A 26,493-nucleotide genomic window follows, 5' to 3' on the forward strand; every position below is an offset into this window, starting at 1 on the left:
CAGAGGAGGCCTCTTGTCCTCTGTGTTGCAGGGGCCTGACTGGCCTCAACCTAGAGATCAGACTTTTTGTGTCACCACCAGTCCCATGCTGCGGAGCACTCCACCAGCAGAAACTGAGCAGGCATTTTGACTTTCAGGCTTCTCCTGACAACTTACTTACGCAGACAGGCCTTTGCAGTTGCATAAAATGTTGCCTCAACCATTGTTTTGTTTTGTATTGCTTTTCCTTTGTTTAATGTACCACCACCCTGATGTTTTGCAGGAAGAGGGAGAACTGACCTTGGGTGCTCTGTGCTTGGCATCTTTGTTCTTACATTAGATAGGCAATCAAAGGCCTTGCACATTTGCATATAGCACATTGAGCCTTAGGTTTTGGCTGGTCTCTAAACAGGCAATATGCTTTTTAAAACTATGCTTTTTTCTGTAGGCACTTTGAAGCGAAGGAGACCGCCCCAAACAGCTCAGCCTCCTCCACGCCAGAGGCCCCGAGAGAGTTATCAGATGGGACACATGAGACGTTAAGTGCTGCTTTTTGCCTTGGTTCTTCCTAGTGCCTACAGTGGGAAAAATTTCACTCCAAAGAAAACCTATATTAAGTCATTGTCCCTGGTCTAACTTTCAACTAAAAAGCAGAAGAAAGAAAAAAAGGCAAGATGTGGAGATGTTCAATGCTCACATTTCCCTGCCCAAAAAGAGAAGCGGATTTTTGACCGTCTTCAGCACCATGATTTCGTCCTTCTCCTCCCTGTGCTCTTCGTTGTTGCCTTTTCTTCACTTGGAGGCAAACATGGCTCTTGTGAAACTCCTCTTCACATGAATTAAAGCATATATTTTTCAACTGTTGAGGCTAGGAAGCTAGACATTGGAGACATTACTTTGCCAATGTACATAAAACGTTATATGCAGACATTGTATTTCTAATGTACACCTGTACTTCTGTGTGCAATTGTAAAACAAGAGAATTGCAATATGGATGTTTCTTTGTATTATAAACCTTTTACGCTCTTAATGAAGAAATTACTGTTTAATTGACATACTCAGGATAACAGAGGTTGAAGGTGTATAAAAGTCTGGATTCTGTAATGCTTTATGCAGGAATTGTGAATCGGATCGGATCCTTTTTTAAATGTATCTATATTATGCTCAGAATTACTGCTAACATTCACTCTGGATGCAAAACCCAGATTGCTCATCCTGCACAAGCCCCACTAAAATGAACGAAGCTCTGCTCTGATCCAAAGGGGGCTTGTGTAGGAAAAGTTCTCCCTGGGTTGTGCTTTCTCTCTCGCATTGTGCCGCTGCTGTCCTGGGGATAGCACATGCCAGAATGTTCCCATCGTTAATTTTTATGTAAAATATATGATTTCTGAGAGCTCAGCATAAGTATTTTCCAAAAAAAGGAAAAAAAATATCTTTGCCTGTTAAATGATCGACTTCTTTTTTCATGCTTTGGTAGAAAGACAAGTGTGTTATATTTTTCCTCAGAAGATTGCAACTGACTTTTCTTTGATATGCTCTGATAGTCTTAATATGTGGTAATTAGGTTCCCAGTTCTGACAGATATGGGAGAGATGAGAAGTTGTTTAATTTTTTTGTTTAAGTATTTTGGTAATTCTTCAGCATGATACTGTTCTTAAGGATAACCACTAAAACAAAAGTAACTGCCGCAGAGTCTGCTGTAGTTGTGTTTTAATTGTTTAGGCTGGGGAATGTCCACAAAAGGCGCTTAAAGGAGTCCGGAAGCTCAACAGCACAATGGCCCAAAGTTTTTATTATGAGTGTAAATAATTGGCATTTTAAAACAAAGTAGAAACAAAAGCAATGTCATAATATGCTTAACTGCTATGCAGGAAATGGAAGAGGGCATTATTCAAGCTTGTGATACACTGCTTCTGTTTTTCCAAAAGCACCAAGCTAATTAGGGAACAAATGGCTGTAAAAATATTTCTGGCTTTGCTTGGGAAGCAAATTTTATTAAGGGGTTGGCCAGGGTTTGGTTTTGTTTTCCAAGAGTATACAGTTTACACACACATTCTCATAATGTGAAGCAAGCCAGCAAGGCCAAAAATGTTAAAAGAATATAATGAAATCTCTTCCTTGTAAAACTTGTACAGTATGTGGTGACTTTTTTCAAACTACAGCTTTTTTGTACATGGTTTAGAGACAAATTTTGTACATGAAACCCCCAGACCAATAGACTATAAATAATTCTGAAGGATCTTAACTAGTTAGAAATCTGTAGTTGCTTTTAAACCATTTTAAAATACATTTTGGGGTGGTTCTGTTCTTGTTCTGTTCTTCAGACTGTGCAAAGACTGGAAGCTAGGTTTGCATTTCTAAAATGGTGACTTTTGTTCTGCAAGAGTTCATATTAACTTCTTGAGTGTGGTAGATCTTGGAACATGTAAATTCTTTGCTTGTAATGTTCTCCTGTGGCTAGGGTGCCTGGCAGAGAGCGGGCTACCCTATTTTATTTTGGGTCTAAGTTTAATGTTTTCTGCAAAGAGAAAAGTGCACTGAACTCTCCACTACAAGTTAAGGTGTGGTAAATTAAAACAAGATTATCAAGGCAAATTGCAATCTAATACTACTGTCAGTTTAATGTCCACTGTGTTTTATACAGTATCCTTTTTTTTTTGGTTCACTTTGGAAATTTTTACTAAAAAGTTGCAAAAATAAAATAAAGTATTGTGCAAACAAATGTAAGGTTTTTTTTAAAACTTGAAATGCATTAATAAATAGACCTGATGAAATCACCCTGGAGGTTGAGCTCTTTCTCAGAATTGAAGGGCAGTCAATTCTGATGTGCCTTCCTACATTTCACTGCCAGAAGCAGGCTGTGCTTCTTATTAGATCTCATTTTATTGGTGTGGCTCAAAAAAGGGGTCTCAGTTAAACATGCCTCAAATCATACTGCTGCTGTATCTGCAAATGCTTCCTCCAGGCCTTTAAAACTTGTATCTCAGTACAGTGCTATGGTGTGGTTATCAAACTATTTGTGCATTATTGAAATGTGTGTTTGGGTTAGAGGCTCGTGTGCATGTGTGTAGTGTGTTGGGGGGGGCGTGTTTTAGGGATGGATTGGCCCAATTCCACATGCGTTCCTAAGTACCTTCTGTCTCCTTACTGCATCATTCTGTGAATTTTCTAAAGCCCACAAGCAAATTTTGTTTTAAAATGTGTATTTGCTTTATTTCACTGTTATTTCCAAATGTATTGGATCTTAAATAAGCATTTGTTAACATGTTTTGGAACACTTTTAAGCAGAGAACTATATCACAAAGTTCAGAACTGCAAAATCCGAAGGAGAGTTACATTCCAAATCTGTTTACCAAAATCCACGCACCACTAGTTCTACTTTTTTGCCAGTGTGCTTTTCAGGGTTTTTTTTATTAGTGTGACACTATGCATTGGTGGGTGGACTGCACAAGTAAACTGATAATGACAGTTAAGTCCAGTCGCAGATGACTCTGGGGTTGCGGCGCCGAGGGAACCGGTGTTTGTCTGCAGACAGTTCATGTGGCCAGCATGACTAAGCCGCTTCTGGCACAACGGAACACCAAAACCAGAGCAGCGCACGGAAACGCCGTTCACCTTCCCACCGGAGCGGTACTTATTTATCTACTTGTACTTTTTGGTGTGCTTTTGAACTGTTAGGTTGGCAGGAGCTGGGACCAAGCAACGGGAGCTCACCCCGTCGTGGGGATTTGAATCACCAACCTTCTGATCGGCAAGCCCTAGGCCACAGTGCCACCCGTGTCCCTTTAAAGTAGCACTTTGGATGCAACTAATTTTACTGCACGTTTCTGTTTAAGGTGGCTGAGTAATAGGCATGCTAGCATGTTTTCCCTCATCTCCAAGCGCTGTCCTTCTGGTGGACTTCTTTTGTGGAAAACTCCCTATTATGTGGGAAACAAAGGATTGTATCCCAGGAAGTTCTGCTCAAAGTAGACCCATTGAAACAAATAGACTTGTTACTCATGCCCATTGACAGGCCTAATTCTCAGTAGAACTTAACTCTGGATACAAGCCAAAAGAACAATTTCACTTTGGCAGTGGAATTGGAAAATGTCCAGCTTGTTTTCAAAAGATGTTTGCAAAGATGTGGATTACAAATGGCAACTTAAGACATGGAAACAGTTGCTTAATTTACTTGAGCTTAAAAAATGCATTCCACTCCGACTCTTGAATCTTAGGGAAAAAGTGGCAGGGATGTAAAAGTCCATAAAGGCTAGACCAGGGACTCATGCACCCTTCCTCTTGTCTCACTGCTTTGCCCTGGAGAAAACTCTTCCTTAGCATTCAATCAGAGTAAACAGCAATTCAGGTTTTTCCAGATTGATGTTTGGTCTAATTTAGAGCTAAAGAGCAGATTTTCTCTGAGAAAGGAGTGGGGTGAGGGAAAAACCGCTTGAACCCCTGCTCTATAGGCATGGGACAAGCAGAAGTGTAGACGAGCCCCCAGTGGCAAAACAATGGCAGCCTATCCCTGCACTAAGGGTTGTAGCTTGGTGATAGGGCAACTGCTTTGCCTTCAAACAGTCCCTAGTTCAATCTTTAGTATCTCCAGTTAAAAGGTGATGAGTCCTGGAGCCCTACACAGAAACATACGGCTCGGCTGTAGCACCTTTTCCAAGTTGTGAAAATCCTTAAAGTCTTAAACAGACGTAACGTCTGCAGAGCATGTATATGTTTAGGATTCTAGGCATTCAGTAGCTGTGGCTAACCTGCCCCGTTAATTTCAGAAAGTATGGCTAAGTCAGGATCAAACCCATAGTTTGCAGAACTTTATTTTCTGGTTCACATTGTTTAAAAGCAAGGTTTCAGTAAGTATAGTCAATATGTTCAGACCAGTGTTTCATTTGGGGACTTTACAAATTTGAAAATGGCTTCAGTTGACCATGCTAGCCAGGGCTGACCCTACTATAACACAGAGTGAGGCAGCAGATGCTGAAGGGAGGAGAGCAGGCAAAGCTCAAGTGCCATGCCCAGTGCCCCCTAAGCAAGCCTGTTGCTGTCAGATGCAGTGGAGGGCTTTGTTCCATCAATGGTGTTTGGTCTTGTCTCAGAGAACAAAACGTCTTGGGCTGGCCTTTATACTAGCCACATGCTCATGGGGTGGTTTCAATTATCACTTTAGCTTGGTCACTTGAAGCTTCCATAGCCTTGCAGAAGACTGCCCTTAGCTCTTATTGTTGATGGGGTTGAGAAGGTGGTTTGTTCTTCTGCAGATGCTGGTCAAAGTGGGAATATGTGTTCATGCCATACTAAACATGCACCCAAACCTGTGATTCCAATGAATTCTTGCTTTTAATTTAGCTGGTATGAAAGTTAACCTTGATCTTGTGCTCATAGTGTGTTAGAATTATAGACTATAATCCCAAAACACATTATGGGCACAAAATAAGCCTTAATTTTACTAATGCTTGTATGGCTAACAGGACTGGCTTTCCCTCTTAAGGGAAGCAAATGGGCAGTATTTTCCCCGCAGAGCTGTCTAGCTGGGTTTGACCCATTTGGCAGGAGGCAGCAGCAAGATGGAGAGGAAGGGGTGTGTGTGGATGGCATGTGGCCTGCTTGCTGCCCTTGGGTGGAGTGGAAGATGCTGTCCTATGGCCAGTGTTGGTAGAAGAGTCAGCTACCAATCCAGTCAGATTCTAGTGCTTCACTAGAAGCACTGAACAGTCTTGGGCCAGCCCTCTTAGATATAGCAAAGGGAATCCAAATTATGAAGGTGCCTTCTACCATTTCATTGAGACCTACGGGTATGGCGCGGTATATAAATTCAATAAATAATAATAATAATTGTTGAAGGGGTGTTATATGAGTGCAGGAGGGGTTATACAAGTGTACTTTCAAAATCGCCAGCTATGTAAGTCTTCTCTATAGTACAGTGGTACCTCCGGTTACAAACCTAATCCGTTCCTGAGGTCCGTTCGTAACCGGAAACCACTTGTAACATGAGGCGCGCTTTCGCTAATGGCGCCTCCTGCTGCAGAATGGAGCGCGACTTCTGCTCGCATCCCAGGGCAAAGTTTGCAACAAGGGGCATCTACTTCCAGGTTAGCAGAGCGCGTAACCCGAAGCATTCGTAAGGGGGACAGTATGTAACACGAGGTACCACTGTAATGAAATGCCCCAGCATTTCAAAGAAGTTTGCACAGGACACAAATGCCCCACTGGACAGTATACTATCATGACATGGTCATCTTCAGGTGTAGCTTTATGAACTAAATCAGCTTTCACCAACCTGGCCCCCTCCAGATGTTTTGAATTCCAAATCCCATCAGCCCCAGCCAGCACAGGAGGGCACTGGGCTGGCAAATGTTGAACTAAGTCCATAGCCTAAGTTGTTGACTCAGAACATAAAAATGCCCAGACTTTTAAAAATAGGGACACACATTAGGGTTTAATCTTAATGTGTCTATAATCCTCAAACGATTCTTGCTAATTTCGAGATCTCGATGTGGTGTTTAAATATCCTAACCAGATTGGACCAGAAAACTTTTTGTATAAAATGGTATGTCCCTTTATTGAGTGGGCTGATAATGAAAAATCCATGCCATCTAACTATCTATAAAATATGCATATTCTGGCCTACTTAACAGCTGATTTAGTTGTTTTCACAGTCAACATTCGGGATAAATGTAAACAATTGAACTTTGGGATCCAGCAGGGGTTTCTGTGCCCCCACCCCACCCATGTTATATACATAAAAATTATAGATGTTAAGAAATAAAAACCCAAAGAAAAGGTACAGCTTGAAAGTGATTGAAGAGCAGTGCCAGTTTTTCCAGGCTCTTGTTTATTTGTATCCTCACCTGAGCCGCTGGGAGCTTACTTCACATCTAACAAACATTTTCTCCTGGCCTGGATAGAGGTGTAAATCATCAAGGCTTTGAGAACAGAATGTCATTCTATGAGAAGATTGGGGTGGGGGAGAGAAGGGGGAGAAACAAAATTTTACTTGTTTATTTAATTGTAATAGTCATATCTCCAAGAGAACGTGTAGTGTTTAAAAATGGCATCATAAAATACTAGACTGGACGCTCAAAGACCAATGACAGGCGTCAGTTCATCATTACACAGCAGGGCACATGGACGATTAGCAAGGAAAGCCAATGATCATAACAGCTGCAACAGCCTTTAGAACAAAAGCAGATTCATTGCCTGGTGCAGCACTGCAAGGCTGATAATCAGCTGGACTTCCTTTGCCAAGGAAGTCCACATAGAAAAGCTGTCTTAAACCAGGTCATGTTATTGGTCACTTCTGCCATAGCTCTGTGCTAGAGCATATGTTTTGCATGCAGTAGGTCCTGGGATCTTGCTCTGCTTTGCTAGATGGACTGCGGTCTGAGACCCTAGGCTGCCATAGCCAAGGAGTAGGCAGTGCTGAGGAAGAGGGGACAGTGGTCAGAGGCACCATATGAGGCAGTTTCCTGTGTCCAACCATTGTCTGTCTACTCTGGGAGCAACTTTCCAAGGCCTCAGATGAAAAATACTTTTCCCCCCTGCGATCTGCTCCTTTTTAGAACTGGAAATGCTTTCCAGTCCTGACCTTCCTGCCCGAAAAACACAGCCACTTAACTATGGGGGACTCCTCTTTCCTGTGGGACTGTCTATATTGTTGTCAAATTGGAACACACGTGTTCTATGATGTAATACAGGATTCAGGGTCTTAATAATCTCTCTGTGTTTTTTTTGGGGGGGGGGAGCAGGCAAAATCCATCCTAGTGCAAATGCAGACCTTGCTGTTGAAAGAGGAAGGGCAGCTTGTCCCTTGGAGCAAGGGTGAGGGACATGGTGTTCTCCAGCTAGCATGCCCAATGTTGAAAGGTGATGGGAGATCTTGTCCAGCAATGACGAGCCTCACAAGTGCCCTAGCCCTGCTCCAAGACATTAGCTGCAGAAAGCAAGCAGCACTGGAATTGGCTGTGGTCATCCTCTAATGCAGCCTTTGCCTACCTGCTGCCCCTAGCTCTCATCAGCCCCGGCCAGCAAAGATGTTGACTGGAGTCATCTCGAGAGCACCAGCTTAGCTCAAATGGCCCAAACCCAACAGGGCTGTAAGCAGTCCTCCCTCTTTGTCCCATGACACTTACTTCTGTTGAGTTTCGCCTGCCTTGACTCGTATCGTCTCCATGATGAGTCCCAGTCGGCGGTCACCCTTTCCCCATGGAATGATTGTTTGAACCGTGTTCCAGATGTTTTCCCAAATTGCAATCCCTTCCCACTTCAGCTTGATCATCATCAGCTCACCAATATCGATTTCCAGAGGGACAAGAAAAGTGTATGTTTTATTCCCTGTAATGCCTTCGACTCTTAAGGAAGAGTTGGAGAGAGAGAAAGCAACAATCCAAGCATCATACAAGGCAAAGACCCATTGAAATCAGTGGACAAGTCACTCTGAGTAATTCACCCAAAATGTATGTGTGACACCAATGCACCATTCACACATTCGTTTATTTATCCTTGGGTCTCTTTCCCACCCAATCATGCTTGCTATATGTCAAATGAACTTCACTGATAACACCAGTTCAATACTTAACCTACAGTAATATAAACAAAATCAATTTACAGAGTCAATACAAAATAGTATCAGTAAGTCAAGTAACTATCCAGCCAACCCCCCGCCCCCAAAATGGAGACCATGTGAGGAATATGTGATACAAAGGATAGCAAACACGGTGGTCAGTTTGGATGTCCAGGAGCTCATTGTGATTACCCTTAAAGCTGTGCTCCCAATGAGTGACCAAAAATGCAGGTAGCTCTGTTGATCCATATTATCTTCCTATATACATAAAAGTGTAAGGCTGTTGTCGGCAGCCACGCAGATAAGCAAGGAAGCAGGGTGGGGTACCAGCCTGGATGAGCTGCTTAATGTGGGGGAGGTAAGACGTGCAGCAATCCAGCAGGAAGTGAGTGCTGGCAAAAAGCATCAGCTGACTGGCGGGCAAACTGAAGCTGCCTGCTTTTCTTGGTTTCCTTTTCCAGTGCACTTTTAAAGCTCCCAACTGTAGTGGCAGCAGTGTCTCTACCTGCCCCACACATGATGTCAGGTGTGAGATGGGCTTGGATTAGGATTAATGTCCTTGTGGGCCAAATTTGAATCTTTGGCTGGCCAGGTGTGGGCTGTGGGCTGAAGGCTCCCCACCCCTATTCTACACAAAAATATTTTGTATCGCCCACGCTCCTCTCTGAGCTGATACACACACATATTGGTTTCAAAGATAGATTCTATATCCAGCACAGTAAAGGAGCACACTCGGTGTTAATTTGGCTTATAATTCAGCATTTAATTTGGCTAATTAAACAATCTATGGTCTTTGAAAACTGTAGGGTAGGTTGTTATTGTTTGTTACAATGTTATATACTTTTGCATTTTTATTTTGCAAACTGTCCTGTGATCCTTGGTTGAAGATGGTATAGAAATTTAATAAAAAATAAAATAAAAACAACAGCAACAATATTATCCAGTACTCACAAAGTGATGGAGAGGTTTTCAACGTTGTCTTTGCTGCCTGTCAGTGAGATTGTGAATGTTGGGTCTATTTGCCTCTCTTTGAATTCGTTGATGAAACGGAACTTGAACTGATAGTGATGAACTGTGGAAAGGAGGAAACCACTGGCTGAAAATATGCACCTGCCTTTACAGGTACTCTCTGGCTGTCTTCTTTCTCCCTACTCCAGGGGCAATCTTGGCCTGCTAGGGGATCCACAAGGCCAAAGCCACCTCTCATTCAGATGGGGGAGGACAGGGTTCAATCCTGCTGGGTGCTGCTTCACCAGGAGGTTTCCTGTGGGGAATGTGCTGACAATGCAGACGCCCCTCCTCGCACCCCTCAGACCAACTTTAACCAGTGGGTAGGACTGCCAAACTATCAGTTGCCTGATGTCATCATGATGTCAGATGCTTAACAGCTGGGGGCTGGGGCCACCCATCTATCACAGTTGGCCTATAGTGTGGGAGGAGATAAAATCTGGCCTGCTGGGCCACAAAGGTTGCCCACCCCTATCCCATTGCAAATGCAACAGGATGTTTGAATCTTTAGCTGAAAATTCAGATCAATAAAATGGTATAAAAAAAGAAATGCAGTGGTTCTCCCATAAAATAATTCAGTTTGTTTGCTTTATCTAGTGCACCATTCCACAACGTGTTGCCCTTCAGATGTTGTAAGAATATAGATTATGCCATCTATCATCCTAAAGGGTCATCCTTTCCAGGGTCAACATGGTAGGGCACCCATTCATGACCCCCTCCATGGACTGGTTCCTCCTCACCACTGTTGCAACTGGCTGGCTGGCTGGCTTGCCTCGCACTCTGGCACACAAACAACTGCCATGTTGGCCTTCAATGGCACTGGCTGGTAGGAAGACACAGGCAGTAATAATGATGGGGCAGAGGAGCAACTGCAGTAGCCGGCAACAATGGTAGCAAGTGGATAAACTCACTGAGAAAAGGGGGGCATTCAGAATATATTTCCCAAAGACCCCCCCAAAAAAGAAAGCCTGAAGCCAGCATTGACCTTTCTCTTGTTTTCAAGGCAGGGGGTAGCGCTTGTGCAGAGGAACTCCTCGTTGGGTTCAGCCTTGAATCCCTGATTGCTTTAATCATTTGCAAAATGCATCCATGTTCTGGTGTGTGGTTTTGTTGTTCCTATCTGGCATTCTCACATGATCGCTGCAGCGGTTTGAGGAAAGTCATACCAGATCATTTGACAGGCCCAGGAATAATAGCTGCCCTGTTATTCTCTGTTGCCTATGATGAAAGGCTGCTCTTGTTCCATGCCTTGACCTTTCGGATAACTTGACATTCTCAAAATGTCTTTTATTTCAATGGTGGCGGCACCAGCCCCAGCAAGCAGATCTCAGGGTGGATGCCGAGTGGGGGAAGAGCAGTGCTGGGCCTCAGGGGAGGGAGGGTCTTGCTTCCACTAATCCCTCCCCGGCCAGGTCTGAGCTGTGAGTCATGAAGTCACACTGCATTTGAATGTCAGGTCTCTATTTCATAAGTTCAGGAAACCTTTGGCAACTTGCCAGCTTTTAACTTCAGGGTGCAACTTGGGGACAATAATTTTGACCCACCTTACATGGATGATGCAAGGAGGACCAAGATAATCTCTCCTTTACATCTGCAGGTGAGGCAGTGGAAGTGCTGGACCAGTGTCTTGGCTCGGTAATGGACTGAATGAGAGCCAACAAACTGAAGCTCAAACAGATAAAACTGAGGCACTGTTAGTGGGTGCTAGACCAGATGGGTGGGAGGTTACCTGCTCTTGATGGGGTTACACTTCCCCTGAAGGAGCAGGTTTGTAGCTTGGGGGTACTCCTGGATCCTTTGTTGTCACTTGAGGCTCAGGTTGACTCAGTGGCCCATAGTGCCTTCCATCAGCTTCAGTTGGTGCCCCAGCTACACCCCTATCTGGACAGGGATAGCCTAACAACTGTTGTCTATGCTCTGGTAACTTCAATGTTAGATTACCGCAATGTGTTATACGTAGGGCTGCCTCTGAAGATGGTTCGGAAATTTCAGCTGGTGCAGAATTCAGCAGCCAGGTTGCTTACGGTTTGAGAATATTACACCGATCCTGGTCCGACTGCACTGGCTACCAATTAGTTTCCAGGGGCAATTCAAAGTGCTGGTTTTTACCTATAAAGCCTTAAAATGTCTCAGGACCACAATATCTCAAGGACTGCCTCTTTCCATATGAACCTACCTGGACCCTGAGATTATCTTCTGAGGCCCTCCTTCATGTGCCACCTCCTTAAGAGGTCTGGAGGGTGGCAACATGAGAACCGGCCTTCTCTGCAGTGGCTCCCCATCTGTGGAATGCTCTCCCCAGGGAAGTTCGCCTGGCGTCTTCATTACAGTGGTACCTCGGTTTATGAACACAATTGGTTCCAGAAGTCTGTTCATAAACTGAAGCATTCATAAACTGAAGCGAACTTTCCCATTGAAAGTAATGGAAAGTGAATTAATCCGTAAACTGAAAATTCGTAAACCGAGGTGTTCATAAACCGAGGTTCCACTGTATACACCTTTAGGCACTAGGCAAAAATGTTCCTTTGTAACCAGGCCTTTGGTTGATCCGATTTACATCCTATGCCCTTAAAAAAAAAATTGGGGGGGGGGGTGGCTATAGGATTGTTGTTTTTATTTTTATTAGATATTTTGTGATTTTCTATCTTGATTTCATTCTGTGAACCGCCATGAGACCCCTGGGTATAGGGCGGTATATAAATTCAAATGATGATGATGATGATGTTTAGGACCACTTGGAACAGTCTGAAATGCCATGTAAATGCAAACTAGCATGATTGATTAGAATCTCTGACCTTTCTCCTTTGTTCAATTCAGCCCAGCTGGGCCCTTACACCAGGCAGGAGGGACTTTTCAGTGGAAGTACTTCTTCATGCCGTGCAGAGTTAAACCAGTGTTTCTCAACCAGTGTGCCTCCAGATGTTTTGGGACTACAACTCCCATCATCCCTAGCTAGCAAGACCAGTGGTCAGGAATGATGGGAATTGTAGTCCCAAAACATCTGGAGGCACACTGGTTGAGAAACACTGAGTTAAACTGTGGAACTCGCTCCCATGGGAAACATCAATGCCACCAACTTGGATGGCTTTAAATTAGACAAATTTATGGTTATTGGTGGCTGCTAGCCATGATGGTTATGCATTGCCTCCACAGTCAGAGGAAGTGGTTGCTGTTGAATGCCAGTAGCTGGAAACCACAGGAGGGGGGAGTGACTCCTGTGCTCAGGTCTTGCTTGCTGGTGTCCCACAAACATCTGGGTCATAGCTGCCAAGTTTTCCCTTTTCTCATGAGGAAGCCTATTCAGCATAAGGGAAAATCCCTTAAAAAAAGGGATAACTTGGCAGCTATGATCTGGGTGGTCACTGTGAGGCGAAGATGCTGGACTAGATGGGATACTGGCCTGATCCACCAGGCTCTCCTTATCTGCAGCAGGGGCACAGCAAAAGTGGAAGCCAGTGCGTTGCAACGGGGCGGGGGGGGCAGTGCGCTCCCAGTAGCAAGGGATGACAAGGCGGCGCCCGGCCCCAGCAGTGCAAGCAGCCATCGCGCTGCCACAGCTGCATGTAGAGCAGGGGTCAGCAAACTTTTTCAGCAGGGGGCCGGTCCACTGTCCCTCAGACCTTGTGGGGGGGCTGGACTATATTTTGAAAAAAAATATGAACAAATTCCTATGCCCTACAAATAACCCAGAGATGCATTTTAAATAAAAGGACACATTCTACTCATGTAAAAACACCAGGCAGGCCCCACAAATAACCCAGAGGTGCATTTTAAATAAAATGACACATTCTACTCATGTAAAAATATGATGATTCCCAGACTGTTCGCGAGCCGGATTTAGAAGGCAATTGGGCCGCACCCGGCCCCTGGGCCTTAGTTTGAGAACCCCTGATGTAGAGGATCCTCCCAGCCTCCCTGGCTCACCGTAAGCGGCTCCTGCTTTGCTGCTTTTTAGCAAGCCAGGGAGGGGCGGACGGGAGCCACAGCTCCCCCGCCCTGCCTCCCTCCCCGGTTTGCTGCAGCAAAGTGGCAAAGCAGGAGCCACTTACGGTGAGCTGCCCCTCCCACCCTGGCTGTAAGCGGGGGTGTGACAAAAAAAAAATCTGCACCGGGTGTCACCTAGGTTTGCCACGCCTCTGGTGGAAGCTGCTCTTTTGGGTGAAAACGCAAGCCTGGCTGCTGAGCGTCTTCTGTAACAAAGTCAAGCCTTTCATAGTTTAGAATTACTGTTTGAGGCGGGTTGACTCTGCTCTGTTTAGTATGAGGCTGTTATTTAAAATAATGTTCAATGGCAATTAGTAGTCCTTCCCCCCCCAAAAAAGTGATGTAATACTTACCTGCTTTTATTCTGGATTGGACAACTGTATGTTGTTGTCCCTCTGTACATAACTTTGAGTAAAATGTTGGGTAGAATTTCTCTAATAACAACTATGATAGTGAAGAACAGACTCACATGACTAGTAGGCTGTGTTCTGTTTTGGAGTTTTGCAAGCCTCAATTTGGAAGGCAGTCAGAGCAGTTAGAGGCAGGAGGGCAGGAGAGGGGGGCAGGGAATGCACCCTACCCCCCCATGGGAGGGACAATAAGTGTGGGAGTGGTTTTAATGGGTAGGAGAGGATATATTAATTGCAATTTATCCCTCCAGGCACCCACATGTGTGGGTTCAACAGAGTTTCAAAATCCCATCTTTGGCAGCAAAAATAAAAGCATAGAAATTAGACTATAAAGCCTTCCATTGGACAGGTCCAGCTATGAAGTAAGCTTGCTCTCCCTTCCTTACCCTACTTAACTAAGAATCAGGCAGCAACTTGTAAAGTAAGTTTAAAATTATATTTACTTACTTTATAATCATGTGTTGGTTCACAGCAACAGTAGCAGTAGCAACTATTCAGGCAAAATCTTTATATTTACAGGATAACCAGCTTCAGGCATCTGCTCGAAGCTGGAGCAAACAGAGGCATGTCTGCATCCATGGCTAGTCAAAGGGAGAGGGTGAGGAACAGGGAGCACTATATGTTCCTTCCTCTCCAGGAGAGGAGGCAGGAATGACATCACCCAGAGCCCTCTCAACCAACTGTATTTCTATGGCCCACCTATCAGCAATACAGCTCTGTGGGCTTAACCCCTTCTCAAACTAAGTAGCAAGAATATGCATTTGTTAGCTTTTGCTGCTAATCTCCCACAATAAGCCACATTATCACCTTGAAAATGCCCAAACTCTCCAGCTGCCTACACTTTAAAAACAAGGCCAATGTGAGTGACTGTTTGTCTGCAGACAAATTCCAAATAAAATCTGGAGTGCCATCAAAGGAGGAGGTCATTTATGGCCCTCTCTGGGCAAATACACTGGCATGGCCTGTTTTTTCTCAAATTCATCAGAACCACTGAGTAATGGAAGCCTGCAGATCTGACAATCCTCTTTGCGTTTTTCTTAACCTGTCCCCACCCCTGCCCCTTTCCATCCTGAGATAGCACACCTGGCGAGTCTGTCTCCAGCCAGAGGCCCAAGAAGGGTGGTTCTTCATATCAGGGCTGCCAAACTCTGGTTCAACCGTCACCATGGGCATAGCCGGGGGGGGGGTGTCAGGGAGGTGCAGCTGCTCCCCCTAAATTGATAAAAAATACAAAGCTAGCTAACTGAGGTTCTGCCCCCACAACGAAAAGCTTGCCCCGCCCCCCAACAAAAATCCTGGCTACGCCTATGATCCTCCCATAGAGACACACCTAAATCCACATGTTGTGCAAGCACAGATAGACGTTGCCTGCCTTGGCTTCACAGGAGACATGGCTGCAATCTCTTGCTCCCTCCTCATCTGCTCGCACCAACCTTTGAAAGGCACCTGGGCTCGCGTCTTCAGGAACAGCTGCCGGCTGCCGGGGACCCTCTCCTTCCGAATATGGTAGCCCAGGATGTTGCACCTCTTTGCCCTGCAGCTGAGGCACCGGCCCTTGTCAAAGGTCTGCATGTCTTTGCACCAGTAGCCCTTGATATTCTGGTTGTTGTGCCACAGGGAGTCGATGAACAGGTGGACGGACCTTTCGTGTGCACACTTCACGGTCTGAGCCAGACCTGCACAAAAACAGGGCAGCAGACCGAGCGCTTCTGTGATCTCTTGTTCATAGAGAATGAGAAGAGCTCCCAACCTGGTCTCTTCTCCCCCAGCACTCTGCTGCCATGTCCCTCTTCCGACAAGCCCCCTCCTACCAGCACCAATTTGAAGGACAGAGCCAGCTATCTATATCCCAGGGATGAATTCAAGAATAAACCACCCGCTGCTGCTCTTGAATTATTCCATCAGCAGAGCCAGGAGACAGGCTGAAAGGAAGATGAAGACAGGATCCGATTTCAGCAATCTTTTATGATATGGCGCCATGTGCAAGGCCAAAATTTGGCATTCCCAAATGGATCCTCTCAATTATGGATTGTCTCAAATTTGCACCCCCTCAGGGAACCACCTGCACCACCCTAAATCTGGCACTGATGAAGAGGAAGGGCTACTTGAGGAACTCCAGAACTTTTGCCCGCAGGGAGACCATCCCGGAGACCCCATCCCCTTAGGAAGGGCAGCAGCGAGGCAGAGGCTCTCTCAGTGCCAAGCAACAGGAGCAGCAGCCAGAAGTCCAGTCCTCTCCCTCTCTTTGCATCTTGGGAAAATGCCAGGCTCTAATGGCAGAGGCAGAAAAATCCAGGAAGGTGGGGGCAGCTGGTTGGCAGCCTGTGTTCTGTTTGTGGGCCAAGACTGAATGAGGGGAACAGCAGGAGAAAAGGCAATAGGAATTGGGGACAGGAGTGCTACGGGGTCAAGGCACAGGGACATTGCCACTATGGGGATCCTGAAGCTCTTTCAGCTGATGCTTAGAAGCACTAAGGACACCCCATCCTGTTCTCTTGCTTGGGCCTCCCCACAGTTCCAAGCACACCCGCCTGTAAACTTTGGAATTCAATCCATTTCACTCAAGAGAAGGGGGTGCTCTTTTGCACATTTTGCATGAAGGGAGCTCTGCTCCTCAACAGCTTCAGCAACATTAAAACTGTCAGCCTTTAAGGGGCCACAGGACTCATTGTCGGTTTTACTGCACCAGGCTATAACAATAATCTCCTTCAAAGCTGTGGAAATATCACATGCACAGATCCTGTGGGAGACGATTTTGCCTAAGGGTGTGTATGGGATGCAACAGTATATTATGGGGTGGGGAGGAGGAGTGCTGAAAGTGTGGGATGGCGGCAGGCACACTTGTGGGCCTCACCCTGCAGAGCCCCAACATTGCCACACCTCCTTCTCTCTTCCTGGCTGGCCTCTGTGAGAACAGGATGCTGAGGGGCCACTAACGTGATCCAGCAGGGCGCTTCTTACATTTGTAATGTTCCTTACCTGTAATTCCATACTGCACTATGTGGTTATAGACATGCATGATGTGGCATCCAGGCTGAAAAGTCCCTCCATTGGGGTAGAAGTCAAAGTGAGCAACAGGCTGCTTGATGCCAACGCTGAGGCCCATTTGCTGCTGGGTGAAGGTGTGGATGGCATCGACAAAGTCTGCGTCATCTGGTGATAAGCGGTCTGTTGGGGACATGCCTTCAAAGAGAGGGCCAGCCGGGTCAAGCCCTGTAGGAAATGCAAACCAGGGCTTGTGATGAGGGCACCATCTCCAGACTGTGCCCGTTGACAGGGTACAGAGACTTCCGCCCATCTCATGATGTAAAGTTCAATGCCTCCAAGAGGGGGAGAGTAGGGGCAATGGAGGTGGTGGGTCATAGCTCAGTGGTAGAGCATGTGCTTTGCCTGCAGAAATCACACCATATTTTTGTAATTGCAAGTTTTTACTACCGGTAACTGTTTTGAACATTGTGCTTTAATGTTGTAACAGGCCCTGGGATCCTGGGGTGAAAGGCAGGCAATAAATGATAATAATTATTATTATTCTAATGATAACACAGGGAACAGGGCAAAGGTGTCATAGACATGGTGAGGGGTTCTGCAAAGTTTCAGTAAAAGTGTGGGGAGGAGAGCACTGTTAGCCCTTGATTTCCCCCGAGGTGGAAAATCCCAAATGGCTCCATCTTTCCAAGCCTCAGTCTGGAAGTGATGTTTATGGGAGCTGCACCAAAAGTTCCTCTGCTGAAGACCCTCCTCAAGTTTTGCTTCTGCCTCACCTGTAGAACAAAGCACCACCATTCTCACTTCTGGCCTGGGAGCAGCGCTCGCTCGTGGCTTAACAAAATCAAGCAGGTGGAGCAGGGACAGGGGAGTAATCAGACTGCCCCCTACTTTTGCTCTGTCTTTTCCATCCACTCAACCTTTCATTGTTGCTCCTCCTCATGTTTTTGGAAGGCATCTCTTTGACACAGAAAACACACAGCAGCCTATTGTGTAACTGGGTTCAAAGAAGGGGGTAGATAGCCATGAAAGATGTGGAGATAGGTTGCTATGAATGAAGCTATTCAAGGCAGCTTTCATTTTGCAAGAGGTCTCCTTTGCACTAATTCCTCCTAAGCAGGAATTCTGCACTGTTCTAGACTTCCTGGAAGCATTTGGAATATGATTATTTAATTGCAGAAATGATGGGGCCTGCTTCTATGACTGGGAGCCTGTTGGGCTTGGGCCCTTTTTACACACCAGGCCCAAGACAGAACCCAGCACTTTCTCATCTTTGATGCAAGCATTGTTTGCATGTGGCTTGCTCACTTGAAAGCCCCTATTTCTCAGTCCCATGAAATCTACGAGAATTTTCCCAGACCCTACAATGAGCGTCGTAAGAGCTCTCATTAATGTGACAAGTCACAATAGGAGCAACTTCAACAAAATGCACATCAGAAGGCAAGACAACCATTGTTCTGGGTGCAATTAGTTCTGAGCACTGAGGTTTTCTTGCAGCTGTCAAATATGAGCAAATGCTACAGAGATGCTTTCTAGACATTATCCTGCCCAGCCCAGGACCAACACCACAGGCGCTGAGGAGTGAGGTTATCACCCCTCTACTATTGTCCATTGCTACAGTGTCCTTTCTTTTGGCAGTTCAAGATGAACAGGTGACAGCAAAAACTGAAAAGTTTTTAGCGGGGGCAACTAGAATAAGATCTGTCATTTGATTATTGATCTAAACCCCCAAAATGTATTTTATAATTTTTTACCTTTATCTTCTGTACATTGTATTTTATTTTATTGCTATGGATGGTGGCTGACGCAAATAAAGATTATTCTGATTCTGATTCACAGGTACTTACTGTTGAATGAAGCGAAATGATTTTTGTTCCCAAACATGTACAGTAAGCTATGCCTTAAAACAGGAAGCGTATGGCAGAAAACCTAATTAATATTATTAGCTGATAATTGATTTTGCATACAGGTGTGTGGGTATGTATAGAAATTATCCTAGTGTATAAAAGTAAACTTTACATTCATTACTCTCTTTTTCTACTGAATGGGGTATGGGGATGTCCCCTCACCCCATCCCCAGAAGAGAATGCAGGCTGGAAAAAGTTATCCACCTTGGTTTTGACTGAGGGGTTTAAGACAGGTAGCTGCCTTATATGGAGTCAGACCACTGGTCTATCTAGCTCAACTGTGTCTACACAGACTGGCAGCAGCTCTCCAGGATTCTGGGCAGGGTTCTTTCACAGCCCTACCTGGAGATGCTGTCAGGGATTGTACCCAGGGCGTTCTGCACACAAAGCAGCTGTTCTACTGCTGTGCTACAATGGCCCTTCCCCCCCAGGGGTGCTTCTTACCTGTAATTCTGCCAATCTTCCTTGCACCCCTAATGTAGCTGCCGGCAAAACCAGAGACATGAGCGCCAAGGCTGTACCCAATCAGGTGAGCATTGCCTCTGGAGAACTGGACAGATTCCTGGAAGATATCCAGCAGCCATGTAAAGTGCAGGCAAAATGCGGAGCATGCATTGTTGTTGCAGGCTTAACCTGGGGCTGGCGCAAGACATTTGGGTGCCCGAGATGGGAATCTAACTGACCTCAGTCTCTCCCACTCATGAGCATGGGGCACAATTTGGTGGGAAGTTCTCTTGTGTAAGCCCCATTGGAACAGTACAGTTGTGCTCTTGCATTGCTCCCATTCATTTCAATGGAGTTTGCCCAGGAGAACCTCCCAGTTGGGTTTTTTTATTTGTTCCATTAGAATCTCAGCTGTTCCTCCAAGGCTATTTTATCCTCACAATGACCCTAGAAAGTAGGTGTGAGCAACTAGTTCAGGGTCAAACAGGGTGCTTCATGGCTGAGTGGGGATGATGATGATGATGATGGTTAATTGCACTTAGAATCATAGAATTGGAAGGGGATCGTGAGCGTCATCTTGTCCAAGCCCCTGCATTGCAGGAATCTTTTGCCCAATGCTCAAACCCACGACCCTGAGTTTAAGAGTCTCCTGCTCTACTGACTGAGATAGTTGCATTTACTTTTTCACAATATGACTTATAATATGCAACTTGCAATATGATTTGAACCTGGGTCTCCCCAGTCTACGTGTGACACTCTCACTCAGCCTTCCCAACCTGCTGTTCTCCACATGTTGCTGATTTACCCATTGGTTCTGCTGTCTGTGGTTGATGGGACTTGCTGGACTTCAACGCCATGTAGAGAGCTCCAAGTTGGGCAAGTCTGCTCTAGTCAGCATGTCAAACTGGATTGTACCCCGTGGCCCGAATCCATCTGGCTCCCTTGCAGGCTGAATGTTGCCCCAACTCCCTCAATTTACCTTATCACGCACCCACTCTGGTCTGGGAAGCTGTTCCTATGGTTTTTGGACCACATTCAGAATTAATTTGAACTCTGAGATTCAGAGAAAGGCTGCACTCAATAAAAGCCCTGCTTGATCAGTCTGCCGGGCCACGTAGCCCAGCATCCCATGACCCACTGTGGCCAGAGCCTCCTGAGAAACCCCCAAATGGAGTTTGAAGTCAGGCACGCACACACACACACACTCCAGCTCTTGGTCTCAAACAGCTGATATTCAGGGGCAGACAGTCTCTGTAGGTAGAGTCTTGACTTAGCTCTCATGCCTTATACTGTAGCTAGCTCCTGGTGGACCAGGAATATAACTTGCCCTTCTTAAAAGCTCTATAAGCTAGTGTTCATCACCACCACCACATCATGGGTCAGTTAATTCCACAAGTTAGCAGTGCACCCCCTGCTGGCGGCTTAATCCCACTCTGTAGGGCAGAAATCACAGGGAGTTGCTTGATTTCCTTTACAAATAATGCAGGAACTGTGTTCCTTATTAAAGGTAAAGGGACTCCTGACCATTAGGTCCAGTTGTGACCGACTCTGGGGTTGCACGCTCATCTCGCATTATTGGCCGAGGGAGCCGGCGTACAGCTTCCAGGTCATGTGGCAAGCATGACAAAGCCGCTTCTGGCAAACCAGAGCAGCACATGGAAACGCCGTTTACCTTCCCTCTGTAGCGGTTCCTATTTATCTACTTGCATTTTGACGTGCTTTCGAACTGCTAGGTTTTCAGGAGCTGGGACCAAGCAACGGGAGCTCACCCCGTCACAGGGATTCGAACCGCCGACCTTCTGATCAGCAAGCCCTACCATGGCAGAAAAACTGTGTTTAAAAACGTATTTCTTTAGACCCAGATATGCAGATTGTTGATATGTTTTTAAATCTGTTTTTAGTTTATGGTTGACTTTAATTATTTTGTAAAATGTTTTAAGTAGTTGTTTCTAACTGTTGTCACTTATGATTTTATTAGTTTATTATTTTTGTAAACTGCTTTGAGTGGGGTTTGTTTTGTTTACAATCAAGTGGTATATAAATTTTATGAAACTAATGAAAAACAAATAAATGATAAATAAAAGGGATTGCTTTGCAGACGTGAAAATTTTCATGCTTGTTCATTTCACCCTTTGCTTCAAGCAATGCTCTCTACCTTCCCCTGAGACACTGGCACATTGCAAGTTCCGCATCCTTGTCCGAAATGTAAGACGCCTCAACTGCATATGAATTGACAGAATGACAGGCTATAGAGAGCTGATATGAATACAAGCCTGTGGGGTCAAAATTGGCCCGGGGCACTCCACTCTCCCTAATCAACACTGAATATACTTTACTTCCTTGTTTAAATTCTGCCACCACAATGATCACTCCCCCTTCTAGACTAATGCTCTCTTTGCAGTACCGTATCTTCAGTAGATTGTATGGTTGCAGCTGGTGATCAGTAGGAAAACCCCTAGTGCAGGCTTCCCCAAACTTCGGCCCTCCAGATGTTTTGGACTACAATCCCCATCTTCCCCGGCCACTGGACCTGTTAGCTAGGGATCATGGGAGATGTAGGCCAAAACATCTGGAGGGCCGCATTTGGGGATGCCTGCCCTAGTGCAACCTTTGAGGCCTCATCCACACTTCTGCTTGTCCTGTGCTTAGAAATCCTGGATCCAAACAATTTTCCATTTGTCCCACGGCTTTTGCTAGGGAAACCCACTTTTTACCATGGAATCGGAGCAAATGTGAATTTGCTGGTTGACATTTGCTCCAATTCTGTGGTAAATAGGGGGTTTTCCCAGGGGAAGTTGGTGGGACAAGCAGGAGTGTGGATGAGCCATGAGAAAAGAGCTTCCTCCAACCCTGCCCTGATGGTACAGCTCACTGCATGTAGAAAATTAGCACAGCCGGGTGAGGACTGAAGTAGGAACCAGCATGGTGTAGTGGTTAAGAGTGGTAGACTCATAATCTGGTGAACCGGGTTCGCTTCCCCGCTCCTCCACATGCAGCTGCTGGGTGACCTTGGGCTAGTCACACTTCTCTGAAGTCTCTCAGCCTCACTCACCTCAGAGAGCATTTGTTGTGGTTGGGGGGAGGAAGAGAAAGGAGATTGTTAGCTGCTCTGAGACTCCTTAAGGGGAGTGAAAGGCGAAATATCTTCTTCTTCTTCTTCTTCTTCTTCTTCTTCTTCTTCTTCTTCTTCTTCTTCTTCTTCTTCTTCTTCTTCTTCTTCTTCTCTCCTCCTCCTCCTCCTCCTCCTCCTCCTCCTTCCTCCTTGTCATGCTCGTTTTTTTCTCAGGCAGAGAGTTTGAAAAATGGCATTGCCCACCTGCTGCCTCAAGGTGGTAGAGTCTATACCAGGCTTCCTCAACCTCGGCCCTCCAGATGTTTCTGGTCTACAACTCCCATGATTCCTAGCTAGCAGGACCAGTGGTCAGGGATGATGGCAATTGTAGTCTCAAAACATCTGGAGGGCTGAGGTTGAGGAAGCCTGCTCTTGCGTAAGTACAATGTCAAACAAAAATTGATGATCTCTTTCTACTGGTCCACAATAGAAAGTGTCATTTCATACTGTATTACAGTGTGGTGCGCTGGTTTGACAGCCATGGACAGAAAGTCCCTACAGAGGGTGGTGAATACAGCACATGATATCATGGGCTGTCCCCTGAGTTCACTAGATGACATCACAGGAGACCGCTGCCTCAGGAGAGCGAGGAAAATTCTGAGGGACAAATCACACCCCGGGCAGCACCTCTGTAATCTCCTACCTTTGGGCAGGAGATATAGAAGTATAGTCAGCCGCACCAACAGGTTAAAGAACAGTTTTTATCCATGGGCTGTTGGGCTGCTGAATGGGAAAAAAAATAGTGCGAAGAAGACTGAGTGTATGTGTAGGGGTGGAAGGGGGCTCGTTTAATTTCACTGCACACAGGTAGTGTAGTGACAAAAAAGGTTTATTATTATTATTATTATTTATTATTATACCATCACATCAGGACTTTACCACCTCCTGCGTAGACCAAACCAACAAAGGCAGAGGATCTGTTGCCAGTGGTTTGCACTCCAGGGTTGGTGCTGGAAAAGTGGTCCCCCACCTCTACACCAGCCCATAGCTATAAGTGGCCGGCACAAGACACATTTACAAATTGTAAGTTGCGGGAGCTGGGGTGGTAGGGAAGCGGCATTAAACACACACTTCATACTGTCTCCTGTCTCTGAGTACGCTTACCTCCAGCCATTCCAGGAATCGAGCGATTTCTTGGCCAACATCTCGGGTGTTCTGCACTGCAATGGGGTAGTGCGCATGCGCAAGGGCCAGCCAATCAGTGATGATCACGTTTGTTTGTGTCAGCTGGGATTTTAGGGCTTCGGCCAGCTTCCAAATCCAGCCTTCTAGCCTTCCATCCACCTGCAGTCATGGAAGAAAACCAAGTCTGTAAAATGATGCCCTGTCATGAAGTAGCGAGCCTGTGAGCAAGTACCCCTGGGTGGAGACCCTCAGGCAGGTGGTAACAATTGGTCCCCAAAGTGGGACCATGTGATGGGGCTGGATGATTGACAGAATTCCCCAGCCCCTATAAATTGAGTTAACCTGCCAGGGGAGAGAGAGAGAGTGCATGCCCGCTGTGACGGGTTGGTCTGGTTGGCAATAGGGTGGCTCAGTAGAGGACAAAACTTACCTCGGGAATAGAGGTGACAGTTTGTGTCTTAGAGTTACACTGAGGAGGCTTAGGAGGATAACCTGGGGTGCCACAAAGTTGCCAGAGTGGAAAGGGCAAACTTTTGCAGTGGGAAATCAAACTGTGTGAGCCCCTTTACTGTAGGCAAGAGGTTATTCCGTCAAACAGCCTAGAGTTTCCCAAGATACCAGGCCACGTAAGCTGGAAGACTCTCTTTACTAAGAAACCCACAAGTAAAAGGGGTTTATCTTAAGGCGGCAGGAGAAGAGGGAGGGTGGTTTCACCCCTGGATTCCTGTGTCGCATTTTTAGTACTAGAGAGGGAGGACATTTCGTCACATAATTGGTGGCAGCGGATCCCTGAAAGTTTAGTGACAACGCCGGGACTGGGTTTGTCGCATATTAATTGGTGGCAAAGTCCTTGGGTCCGTCGCACCCGCCATGTATTAGACTTGCTGGTTGGTGTTCTGTAGCTGGTGCCAGAGAAGAAGCCAATAAAGCCTGGTAACTCGCTTGGTGCCTGCGATTGATTCGTAGCTTGGAGGGAGGACTTGGGAAAGAGACCCCCTCCCTGATAGCCCAAGCAAGGGCAGGCCTGGAGAATTGCTCAGAGCCAGCTGACAGCCAGGCCACCAACTCCTTGCAAACCCCAACAGTGTGCCTTGGGTGATTGCTTCCTAATGGCCAAAGACAGCCTGTCACATCCTTGAATTGGGGCTCCAGTTTTGTCCATCTGCTGCAGCATGAACAATTCCCAGGACAGAAGTTTTATATTTTTGACATCTGTATGGTGACATGCTTATATTTACTCTCACACACCCTTATTTCGGTGGAAAGAAAGAGTATAATTCTGCATGTGAGGCCAACTGAATGCAATAGCATGTTGCTGTTGTTTTTTAAAAGGTGTATGGTTAAGACCATGACTAAATAGATTCTCCTCATCCTTTTGGGGTGAGTGAATATAATATCTTGTTATAGGTTTGAGGGGGCGGCCTGGGACTCTTCCCCCCCAAACCCCCTAGAAATTAATAAATGGTAGGATTTCGATTATCTGGAGTATTGAAAGGAAGACTGCAGGCCAGTGGAAAAATACAGGCTAAGCTACCTTTCCAAGCCAGGGCCTCACGTGGGATAGAGGTGTTAACATGACCAAAGGTGCTGATGGCCCATCCAAGAGGAATCTTGGGCCTGGGCAGAAAGAAGGTTGCTAGGTTAACTGGGTGTGAAGTGACAGGAAATGAGAGTCTTTAGCAAGGTGTGCTGGGAAGAAGAAGGGAGAGAACAAAGTGAGAGATCCATCTTGGGCAGGTTGGCTGAAGGCTGGCTGGGAGAGATGCCTTGCAATCCAGTGCTGCATTAATGTGGGGAACTAGTCCCTCTTGAAATGGCCATGCTGTAAGTTCTGGAATTCCTCCAAGCAGACTGAAGGTGTAAATATGTGAATAAATAATATTTCTTAAAACTATGACATCTTCAATATTCCAAAGGACCACAAACTTTGGGTGAGCGCTAATGAGTTCTTCCCAATGTTAAGTCAGAATCTCCTTTCTTGTAATTTGAATCCAATGGTTTGGGTCCTGCCCCCTTGGAGCAGCAGAAAACAAGCTTGCTCCATCTTCCATGTGTCAGCCCTTCAGATATTTGAAGATGATTATTACATCTCCTCTCAGCCTTCTGCTCTCTAGGCTAAATATACCCGTGTCTGCAAATGGTCTCAGGGCCGGTGCGTCCATTTAGGCCAACTAGGCAGTTGCCTAGGGTGCGAAAATGGAGGGGGCGCTGACCAGCCTGCCCCGCAACCCCCCCGCGCAACCGCCGCCCTCCCATGGCGCGCTTGCACTCCTCCTGCCCATGGAGAGGACGCTGTGAGCTCCTCAGCGGCTGCAGCGAGCAAGCGACGGCAGCGCCCGTAGCTGAAACCTTCAGCTATGGGCGCTGCTGCTGCCGCTGCCGCTGGCGCTCACTGCACTTTTGGCTTGCGCTCCTCCTGCCTACGGAGGGGATGCAGTGGCCTCAGTGGCGTTGTGCGTGCGTCATGACACATATGCCTGGGGGGCGCCGGACGGTGCTTTTGCCTAGGGCGCAAAAAGCCCTAGCACCGGCCGTGAATGGTCTGGAGTCATTCAAAACACTTGCATTAGGCATCCTTGGCGTAGCAAGAATTTGAGATTGAGCAAAAGGAGGTGGCAGAGGTGTAGTGTGGGCAGGGTGAGAGGGCCAGTGCCCCAGACACACTTTTTTCCAGGGTGCATTTTGCTCCCCACGCCGCCCTTTCCAGCCCCATGCTGGTTTGTGAGTCTGAGCCCACAGGGCATCAGAAGGATGCAACAGGCACGTGATCAGGCTGAGTGGAAGGGTGCATGCCTGCCCAGTGTCACCCTCCTCACATTGCCCTCCATGTCCCGCCTCCCTGGGGTGCCCCAGGTATGCCCGCCCCAGGCGCTGGGAAGACATGATCCGCCGCTGGGAGGTGGTAAAATCCTGAAATGGGAGAAGGGGCTGTGCCAGTGCCGTGTAGGTTTGAATGCCCCTTTGTTATGCCCCTCCCTCCCACCC

At 46.3% G+C, this 26,493-nt stretch overlaps 2 protein-coding genes across 3 annotated transcripts in view; one reads left to right on the plus strand and one right to left on the minus strand.

Moving 5' to 3' along the window:
• Nucleotides 1-2,757, plus strand: part of ADAM10 (ADAM metallopeptidase domain 10) — a 48,701-nt gene extending 45,944 nt beyond the window's left edge. For both annotated transcript variants that reach the window (XM_035132174.2, XM_035132175.2), the window contains exon 16: nt 428-2,757. In XM_035132174.2, the coding sequence (XP_034988065.2) occupies nt 428-522 (95 nt within the window). In that variant the 3' untranslated portion in view covers nt 523-2,757. The remainder of the gene's footprint in view (nt 1-427) is intronic.
• Nucleotides 2,758-5,064: 2,307 nt separating this feature from the next.
• Nucleotides 5,065-26,493, minus strand: part of LIPC (lipase C, hepatic type) — a 66,426-nt gene continuing 44,997 nt past the window's right edge. The window contains exons 3-9 of the mRNA XM_035132173.2: nt 23,488-23,667; nt 19,272-19,389; nt 16,915-17,148; nt 15,369-15,611; nt 9,485-9,605; nt 8,103-8,321; nt 5,065-6,917 (exon numbers count right to left, since the gene is read on the minus strand). Coding sequence (XP_034988064.2) covers nt 6,818-6,917; nt 8,103-8,321; nt 9,485-9,605; nt 15,369-15,611; nt 16,915-17,148; nt 19,272-19,389; nt 23,488-23,667 — 1,215 coding nt within the window. The 3' untranslated portion in view covers nt 5,065-6,817. The remainder of the gene's footprint in view (nt 6,918-8,102; nt 8,322-9,484; nt 9,606-15,368; nt 15,612-16,914; nt 17,149-19,271; nt 19,390-23,487; nt 23,668-26,493) is intronic.

The sequence above is a fragment of the Zootoca vivipara genome, chromosome 14 (genome assembly GCF_963506605.1).
Source record: "Zootoca vivipara chromosome 14, rZooViv1.1, whole genome shotgun sequence".
NCBI classification, from domain to species: domain Eukaryota; kingdom Metazoa; phylum Chordata; class Lepidosauria; order Squamata; family Lacertidae; genus Zootoca; species Zootoca vivipara.